This window comes from Pipistrellus kuhlii, unplaced genomic scaffold (genome assembly GCF_014108245.1).
Source record: "Pipistrellus kuhlii isolate mPipKuh1 unplaced genomic scaffold, mPipKuh1.p scaffold_m20_p_1, whole genome shotgun sequence".
Classification (NCBI taxonomy): domain Eukaryota; kingdom Metazoa; phylum Chordata; class Mammalia; order Chiroptera; family Vespertilionidae; genus Pipistrellus; species Pipistrellus kuhlii.
In genome coordinates this window covers 12525053-12535212 of record NW_023425404.1, presented here as the reverse complement: position 1 = coordinate 12535212, position 10160 = coordinate 12525053, and the positions used below count along the sequence as shown (strand labels likewise).

The 10160-nt window shown below is 42.2% G+C and overlaps 1 protein-coding gene and 1 pseudogene across 7 annotated transcripts in view; both read right to left on the bottom strand.

Moving 5' to 3' along the window:
• Nucleotides 1-10160, bottom strand: part of ENTPD5 (ectonucleoside triphosphate diphosphohydrolase 5 (inactive)) — a 40001-nt gene that overhangs the window by 3842 nt on the left and 25999 nt on the right. For 6 of the 7 annotated variants that reach the window (XM_036431704.2, XM_036431677.2, XM_036431687.2 and 3 more), the window contains 6 exons: nucleotides 9832-9911; nucleotides 8940-9001; nucleotides 7232-7333; nucleotides 6200-6340; nucleotides 4584-4640; nucleotides 3771-3886 (listed from right to left, as the gene is read on the bottom strand). In XM_036431704.2, coding sequence (XP_036287597.1) covers nucleotides 3771-3886; nucleotides 4584-4640; nucleotides 6200-6340; nucleotides 7232-7333; nucleotides 8940-9001; nucleotides 9832-9911 — 558 coding nt within the window. The remainder of the gene's footprint in view (nucleotides 1-3770; nucleotides 3887-4583; nucleotides 4641-6199; nucleotides 6341-7231; nucleotides 7334-8939; nucleotides 9002-9831; nucleotides 9912-10160) is intronic. The other variant, XM_036431713.2, reaches the window with a different exon arrangement.
• Nucleotides 5091-5201, bottom strand: LOC118710830 (annotated as a pseudogene).

Genomic DNA, 10160 nt, shown 5'->3' with positions numbered 1-10160 from the left:
CTGAGAGCGCTTCAGAGAGAAAGGGGGCCACATGGTGAAGGAGTCCTGTACCTCTGCTTCAACCAGATGCTCCACATACCAGTGTTACTGGCATTCTGCATAAGCTTTTGTTAAGTGAAGACCACCACAGACACAGACACACACACACACACACACACACACACACACACACACGTTTGGAAACCAGTGGATTGGTTTTAGTCTGTCTTTCTAGTACTCAGTTTTATGACACAATACTTTGTTGACCTAAGGAAATCCAATCTAGTCACTGGGCCAAATTCTGGGAGAATGGCGTGTGAATCTTGAGGTTTTGTCTGAGATTAGCTGAGTCAAACGGGGAGTGTCCCCCAATAAAATGCTCTCCCCTGTTCTGAGGACTGGGCTGACAGCCTAAAGATACAGATGCTGAAGTGAAGCTAGCTCAGGCAGGACTGTGCACCCGATTTAAATTTTGTTGCCACTGAAATCAAAGAGCAAAAGGATGCCAGCACTGGAAATGGCAGAAACTTGTCCTTAAATGATTTGGTTATAGTTGATGCTTAGAGAATGATATTAACTCAGTACTATGTACTAAGGGCTTAGAATGACCTCTCTAATCCACAAATCTCAACTACTAGCAACATCAATACTAATAACTTATACTATGTGCCAGGTAATGTGCTTAACAGGCATTATTTCAATTTTCATAACAGTCCTATAAAATAGGAACTCAAAGGTTGGGTGAGGAATCTAAAAGTTAGAGAGGAAGTAAATCATCTAAGGTCACAGAGCCAGAAAACTTGCAGAATCAGAACTTGAGTCCAGATCTGATGGACAACAAAGCCCATGCTTTAAAGACCATGATACTAATCTATTGTCAAGTAACTCTCCTGTCCTAAGCCCGTTAAATGTTGATGTTCTTGGCAGGCAAAATACATTAAGTCCAAGTACCTTAGTACGAATGAGTTTATGACATCTGTATAACCCAACAAATTGGGTTATAGAAACTCATCCGGCACTGATGAAACAGGAAGGGGAAATGGCGCAAGGCGAGGGGAGGAGGCTCAAAAAGAGTAGCCTACTTACTTGACCCCAAAGTTCATAGCTGCCTTGTGTCATCTCCTTTAATAGACTACATATCTGAGGACAAAGATTACATCTTACTCACCCTTGTAACTGTGGATGACAAAGGGTCACAGAGTAAACCTGACAAGTTCAAGGTGGTCTGAACGTTAAAAATCCTAACTAAAAGTGAGTCATGGTGGATAGTCATGTCCTAGGCCTGTAGGTTCCTTGAGAAAGGTCAACCTTTACCTTTGAAATCGTCTATTTTCTTTGTGCATCTAAGATAACAAACCTTTGAAATGTCAGGTAATTTTATTTCCCAGACCCCTGGAAGGCACAACCACCCACACCAGAGCACGAGACCACACTGCTGTCTTGTTGCCCACATGCCATTCGTTGTACCGTAAATACTTGTACCCACCGATGTGTAAGATGCATCTCTGTGTTTTACTTTTATCTAATCTCAGAGATTTCTCCACTTTGCTTTCTCCCACCTCCCTAATCTATCACCAAATAGATTTCATGTAACCCCCTTATATCTCCTCCTTTGATTCTAACCTATATATACAAAGACCCAGGGTTGTAACATCCACAACGACTGGAGGCTCAACCAAACGTCAGACTGCGTGAACAGCAGGCGAGCAGGCTGAACTGCTGCCCTCTCGGAAAGAGAGAGGCGGGGCTGATCAGCAGTGGCAGCTTCTCTGATCAACCTGCTTCTCTCTCTGGGCCTCACCGGCAGCCAAGTCTCTCTCTCCCAGATGTTAGCAGTTTAGCCTGCTGCCAGCAGCCTGGGGCGGCTGCTGTTCAGCCCCACTTCTATGATCAAGCCCGGAGATAGGCCCAGAGATGCTGACTGGCATAGAAACCGATCAATCATAACCAAATCTGGGTGAAGTGCAAGGAGCCAATGGCTGCCTAGGAGGTGGAGATTTTGACACTAAGTGGCATAGAAACCGACCTACCAATCAGAACCGTGGGTGAACTTAGAAAGCAGAATCTAAGGTGAGGGCTGAGGAGGGGTTTTAAGGGCAATAGCTGTTTGGTGTAAGGTGTAAGAAAGTGATTCAATTTTTAAATGACCTATTTGGCAGTATAGTGTATATGGCTGGCTATCAGTCCAGATATAGGGATTATGTGTTTTTGTCTGCCAAGAGCATCTCCTGCTGAAAAAGGCCTTTCCCCAGCATTTAAGCAATCCTATCCTATATAATCTATCTATACTAATAAAAGTGTAATATGCTAATTAGACCAGGTCGACCAGCCATCTTCCAGACATCTGACTTCCTTCTAGACAAAGCCATGGTGTTGGAGGCCAAGGCAGAGGCAGATAGGGGTGATCAGGCCAGCAGGGGAGGGCAGTTGGCGATGAGATCAGGCCAGAAGGGGAGGGCAGTGGGGGGTGACCAGGCCTGCAGGAGAGGACAGTTGGGAGTGAGATCAGGCCTGCAGGGGAGGGCAGTTGAGGGCAAGATCAGGCTGGCAGAGAAGAACAGTTGGTGGTGAGATCAAGTCAGCAAGGCCAGTAGGGGGCAAAGAAGGGGCAATCAGACTGGCAGGCAGAGTGGTTAGGGGCAATTAGGCAGGCAGGCAGGCAGGCGAGTGGTTAGGAGCCAGTCTTACCGAATTGTGAGAGGAATGTCTGAATGACAGCAGTCAGACATCTCCCGAGGGGTCCCATATTGGAGAGGGTGCAGGCCAGGCTGAGAAACCCCACCTCCGTGCATACATTTTGTACACCAGGCCTCTAGTGTATAAAATAAACTGCAAACTGCCATTCTCTGGAGCATTTTCCCAATCTACTGAGATTTTGCTTTCTAGCAATGGTTGTCATTTTGGCTCAAATAAACTCTTATAAGACTTTTTCTAATACTGGACATTCTTTCATTGACATAAACATATGTGCACTTATTCAATTATTGTACTGAAAACAAGAAAATGGGATGGATGAAAGATATAAGATGTATTTAAAACAAATAAATAAGTTACTCCAATGTTGAGCCTGCCTGGACAGAGATAGGAAGATAAAGAAGAACCCAAGATTCAAGAGACACTAAATATACAAGGCACATATCACATATATATGACATACTACATATACACAGGTATTCAACATTCATGAGGTCTTAAGCCACTTGTTAGTGGCACCCTTTTGGTCCCTCATGTCCTCTGCCAAATAAGACCATCTAATGGGCTGAGTGGGCTAATGTTGCCAGATAATGTACTTGCCTCTATGCCTCTCCAAATAGTGGAAATTTGTGCAATGGCACCAGGCACCTCTGTCTTTGTGCCCCCTTGATTAAACTTCAGTTCTAGTACTTGCAACCAACCACACTGTCAGCAGCAGCAGAGGGAATTAGGATATACATACCCAAAATTCATGAAGTGTGGCAATTCCAACCTGCTTGCACCCTACACTGTGTGTTCACCTGTCCCATTTCTTTCCTGTTGCTTCTCGTCCTGAGTTTCGAAACTGATTTAATAAACCACGGGGCCTGGGCATCTTCATTTGGATTGTACGCCTTCTGCTCTGTGACCTCTAGGACAGCTTTCCTGGTAACATACTTAGGAACTGCCTTTGCATTGAGGTAATTTCCCACACTCATAGTGCCTTGCACAGTGCTTGTCCACAGCCCGAATAAAAATCCTCATAATCCCACCTATAGTGCTCTTCCCAACTCCCAGAGAAGAAGTCTGTTATGAGACTCCTCTGCTCTTTCTCTTGCCTGTAAGACGGTGCTGTCTGCAAAGCCAAAGCCATCCTTCAACAAGGCTGTGATGTAGCTGAGATCCATGCACAGGAAAGGACTGCCTGAGGTGAAATTTTCCAAGTTGTCACACACTGAAGGGGAGAGAGAGTAAAGAGTGGAATTCAAGTTTGCAGCCAACTGAGAGGTGTGTGATTTTCTCTAAATATAGACTTGGAATAAGCAAAGCAGAATTCTCTATTTGGCTGATGCCTAGGAGTCTTAGAGGCTAGAACTGTGCACTGATAGTTCTACAAGACTGCAGCGTCTTAAGAACCTGCATATTTCTGATGTGATATCTTATCTACGGTACTCAGTTTACAGGGACCCTCATTTATTTGCTAAATTTCTATGTCTATTCTTTGGGCTTAATTCAACCACATCCCTTACATATTATTAATGCTGAGGCCCTGAGGACAGGGAAATACCAATTAGCATTACTTTGGGGACAATGAATAAGATTATTTATTTATGTTTTCAATGGACTCTTTCCAGGAAACCGCTGTGACTATTTCCCATGTATTTTGGTGCTTGGTGTTTCATTAGCACTGATAACACTATTTCAACTAAAAAAACAACACTAAATGTAGAAAAGCAGGTTTTCACCATTTTCCTAAAACCTCTTCTATTCCCTTATTTTTCGATGCCACTTAATGCTTTAAGCTCCTGGCAAAGACAGGAAACCAGCCTCCGAGAGGCTTTCTGCTGGCTGTGAACTTTGGGACACGTTAATGTCACTGAACTTTGTACAGTCTCACACACTCACCTCTAAGGGCTGCCACTGACACTTACCTTCCTTTGCTTTTCTTTCAAAGTCTTCAACTTTTAAAATACCCCCCTTTTCATAATCTGAAATGAAGCAAAAGAGTAGCTGATGTTAAAAAATATCAAAGAAACATAAGAAAATTCATCCTAGTGAGATTTATAATAAAGAAAAAAGGAAATAAAATTCCCAACATTAGGGAATGGATTAAATAAACACGATATTCATACAAAATAATCTATGCATTCTGTTTTTTATAATCTATTTTATGTTATATGTATTTAACCACAATAAAAATTTTGATTCATTTACAAAAACATGTTACAAAATAGAAATTCATATCTCGGGCCATGACAGACTATATACATACATCATAGCTAAATAAAAACATTACTACTGTGATAAAAAAAAAAAAGTTATAAAGAGGGAGGAGGAAACTTTAGGGTAATATATATGGTTTTAAATATTGAATTTGGTAATGGTTTTATGGATATATACATATGTCAAAATTAGTAAAATACACACTTTTCCCCCCAAATCACTCAGGTAATGTGCTGATGTAACAAGGTTTGAGAGAGGCACATCTCACAAAACAGCGTGAACACCCAATCATCAGCGTGAACTACCTCTACATTTTAAAATAGGTTCATTTTATGCCAAATGAAATAAGTCAGTGGGCAAAAACTATATGATATCACTTATATGTGGACTCTAAAAACAAAAAAACAAAACGAAACGGACTCACAAATATAAAGAATAAACTGATAGTTGCCAGAGGGGAGAGGGGTGGAAGGATGGGCAAAAAAGGTACAGGGTCCAAAAGGCACCAACTTCCAGTATAAAATAAATAGATCCAGCAATGTAATGTACAACACAGGGAATATAGTCAACAATATTGTAAAAACTTTGTACGGGAAGGGGGGAAGAGACTGAACATAAACTGTGCACCTATGGATGAGGACAATGGGGGGTGGGGAGGGGGCGGAGGGTGGGGTGAGAACCTGGTGGAGAAGGGAAGAAATGAGGAACCTTTGTAATAATATGAACAATAAAGATTGATTTAAAAAAAAAATAAAAAAATAAAAACTGAGCAATAATGAGAGAAAAAAAAGAAAATTGTTAAAAACAACAACAAAAAAAACCACTTTGTACGGTGACAGATGGTTACTAGACTTACAGTGAGGTCACTTTGTAAGATAAATAAATGTTGAATCAATATTTTGTACACCTGAAACTAATACTGTATGCCAACCATATTTTAATAAAAATAAAGTATGTGCATTTTATTTTATGTCATTTATAACTCAATAAAAAAATAAAAAAGACTTCACGTAAAAATTTAAGGCCATTTTCTAGCTCTAAAAGATTCTCAATCATATGCCCCCTTCAATTTGAGTCACTAGTGTCACTAGTTACTAGTGGCCTTAAATTTTTACGTGAAGTCTTTTTTACTTTTTTTATTGAGGTATAAACGACATAAAGTAAAATGCACATACTTTATTTTTTATTAAAATATGGTTGACATACAGCACTGAAGAAGAATAGGATGATCACCTCCGACCACGCATTTCAGACAATCCCTCTCCCTTTCCCACCAGAGCCTTGCCCAATGTCCTCCCTGACCTGACACCTGGAGTGAACTTACCAATCATGTGCGTGTCAACAGCTCGATCGTAGTAATAAGAGAAAGCATAGAAGGAGCTCCTCTGGATCTCATCTGGCTGGTGAAGTTTTCCTTGGACCACCCTCAGCACTTCAGCATAGCAGGGCTTGAAGCCCACTTCCCCTGCCAGGGCAAAGTGCAGAGGGACACGGTGAGAAAAATGATAGGGGAAGGGACCACTCTCTGAGGCAAGCTACCGGAGCCAACGAGGAGACAGGAGGAGGAAACAAGGAACGCCGAGGCTCAGGACAAAAGGCTTACAGAGATGAGCAAACTTCCACAGCCTTGCTGGTCTGGAGGAAAGGCACCTGCTTCTCTATGCAGCTCCCCTCCCTAACTTGTGCTCATCAAAAACAGCCTAATCAGCCTAGAGCCTCACACTACGTTTCATAGTGCTTATGAGAAGTAGCTAGAAGGCTTGCCTGCTTCCTTTACTAGAAAAATCAAGTTCTTTCTTGATTTCAAGGTCTGTGCCTTTTATAAAACTTAAAGTGAGCCGAAACTGGTTTGGCTCAGTGGTAGAGCGTCGGTCTGTGGACTGAAGGGTCCCGGGTTCGATTCCGGTCAAGGGCATGTACGTTGGTTGCGGGTGCATCCCCAGTAGGGGGTGTGCAAGAGGCAGCTGGTCGATGATTCTCTCTCATCGATGTTTCTAACTCTCTATCCCTCTCTCTTCCTCTCTGTAAAAAATCAATAAAATATATTTAAAAAAAAACAAAAAAAAACTTAAAGTGAATTATTCTCCCTATCATCTCAATTTTAAGTTTCATCCTGCGGAGGGCAGAGACCCCAGGTATAATGGATCCACAACACCGGGCCAGGGAAAGAACAGGATACAGAGTGACGGCTATTCATTGTCACTTCCCACTGTTTCTTAGAGGCACACCAAGATCTCTTTGCAACGAGTCTCGGCAATATGACAAGTTTCTCTTGGGCTCTCTAAAAAGTTTCTAGAACTTCTCCAGACTTCTACTGTAAAAATAATTTCAACCAGTGAAAAAAAAAATCACTTGCCTTCTTGGATGCCGCCATACTGGTATTTCACGCCCCCAAAAATCCACTCTGCTTCTAACCATCTTGGTAGACAGGCACTTCTAAAAGTATGTCCCTCAGTCCCTGAAAGAAAAACACCAGACCACAAAGTAAGAGGCAAGGATGAGAGAGGGAGGCAAGCAAGAAGCCACTAAGGTGGAAAGTAATCACCAAGGTGGCTGGGCCTTCAAATCATATTAAATTAGTTCCATGATTACATCCTAGGACAGGAATTTTTAACAGGGTTCATAGATGGGCTTCATGGTGTTGGTGAAGTCCCTAAAACTATGAGCACATTTCTGTCATACGTGCATTTGGTGGAGGGAACCATGGCTTTCATCACATCCGAGAGAAATCCCAAACCTACAATGGACTACGTTTCCTCCTTTCTAAAAAGCGGGAGAAAATACTGTTCTACTTTTCTCATTGGTTGTTGTGAGGCTTAAATGAAACACATTTATAAACTTAAATGCTAAACAATCATCATCACAATAATAGCTTACTGGCTATTATTGCAAATACAAAGTGTTTTAAATGCAAAATCTTACTTAAGGTGAGGAAAGGGACACAGAAAGGTAGCTAACTTGCCCCAAATCACAAAACTGAACCCAATTCTATCTGACCACAAAAGCTGAGCTCTTGCCTAGCCTGTGAGGCTCAGTGGTTGAGCATCAACTCGTGCACCAAAGAGGTCGCTTGTTTGATTCCTGGTCAGGGCACATGTCCAGGTTGTGGGCTTGATTCCCAACAGGGGGGCAATCAATGTTGATGTTTCTCTCTCTCTCCCTCTCCTTTCCTCTAAAAAATCAATAAAAACATGCAAAGAAAAAGAATCAGTTTAAGGGGAAAAAAGAAAAAAAAAAAAGCAAAAAAAAAGCTGAGCTTTTAACCCTCTACCACCTGTGAAGAGGTGAATGGAGTTGCTCAGCTATTCCACCCTGCAAGTGGATTTTTTTTTTTTAATTTTTTTTTTCATCTCCATCTCCCATGTAAAGCCAAGGGCTTGAGCAAGCCCCTACCAAATTCATTCTGTGAGCCTTGAATTTCTGCAGATACTTCAGCCTCCTGGCCACAGGCTGTTGCCCCATACAAACAGACCTTATTCTAGAAATGACTAATAATGCATACCAAAACTTATCTGAACTCAAAGGAAAAAAAGAATTTGCCATTATGTCCATTGTATAACATTCTAGAGGCCTGGCATAAGAATTTGTGCATTAGTGGCCTGGCCACTGGGGATGATGGACTGCCAGTTTCGACCTGATCCCCACAGGCCAGGCCGAAGGGCCCCATTTGTGCAGGATACCGTGCACCGGGCTGGTTTCAGCCTGATCCCCACAGGCCAGGCCAAGTGACCCCCACCAGTGCAAGAATCTGTACGCCAAATCCATGCACCAGGCCTCTAGTATGCATATAAGATCTTTGGTTAATCTCTTCCCGCCCTTCCCCTCACCCCTTTCCTTTGAGATTCATCATTCTGTTCCATGTTTTCATACCTGTGTGCTGAGCATCTATCTCCTGGTGGTCAGTGCACATCATAGCTACTGGTGAATAATCAACCGGTCGCTTAGGCTTATATATTTATAGGTGCTTCCTAATTCAGAATAACTCTTTCCTCCAGACTCATTCCCAAGGAATTCCCAAGGTTCACTCTCACCATCCCCCAAACAGCACAGGTACCCAGACGAACCTTCTGTTTCCAGGGCTCCCAGAGTTGCTAGTCTTGCAGCTTTCAATCCAAATCCCAAGTAACTGTAAAATACAGGATTGACTGCTGGTCCTGAAGTCCTCCAGCCTAAAACTATCTCTTTTAAAAGTAACATGGTTCCTCCGTGACCTATTCAACTAGTGTGGCTAAGTGGTAATTGCCCTGCAGTAACTACTTTCCACAGCTATGACTTAAAGGCCAGAATAGTGATGCTGCCTAGGGTCCCACCCTGGGAACCACCCCCAGAAAAGCTCTCATCTTAACTCCCAGACTCACTGTGATCAAATCCTAGGCTGGATTTTGAACATCTGAAGGCAAACTCAATGGCATTGGCACAGAGCTTTGGCTGAACTTTTACTGAGTGTCCTCTTTATAGAGAAAACTTTTGACTCTTTTAAGTCATATATGTTGGAAGCCAAGAATGGATAAATCTTTGGATCCCTTAGTACAAGCATGTCAAACCCATGAGTTTGACATGCTTTCCTTGGCATTTGGTAAGTGGGTTGAGTTTCAGATAATAGGCCTTCAGGGACTGGTAAAGACTATGTAAGGCTTGTCAGATGCAATTAATAGATGTGAAAATGTTTTAAGAAGTTAGAAGACTTGCCCGGCTGGCATAACTCAGTGGATGAGTGTACACCTATAAACCAAACGAGGTCACAGTTCGATTCCCAGTCAGGGCATGTGCCTGGGTTGTAAACTCAATCCCCAGTGGGAGTCGTGCAGGAGGCAGCCAATCAATGATTCTCTCTCATCATTGATGTTTCTCTCTCTCCCTCTCCCTTCCTCTCTGTAATCAATAAAAAAATATTTTAAAAATAGTTACAAGGCTCATATTACATGAAATATTATTCCTCCCTATTCCCCTCCTCACCTATGTGTATAGAGCCTATAAGTTCTGTTAAACATCTCAAAGGAAGTGAGGTAGCCTCTAGGGGTTTGTTCCAGGGTTTTCTGCAAATTAGAAAAAGCAAAAAGGCTATTCAGAATCTGCGATTATTCTAAGGATGTTATCACTACCATCCCATCCCTCCCCCAGGAAACAAGAGATGAAGGAGACAGATTAAACTGCTAATCTCATATGGCTTGAGGAAGCAAAGAGACTCTGAACAGTGACAAAGAAAAGTTCACTCAGTTATAATTTACTCATCCTATTTGTAGTGGAGCTGCTACCTAAAAATAGGGCACCACTTTCCTAGCACT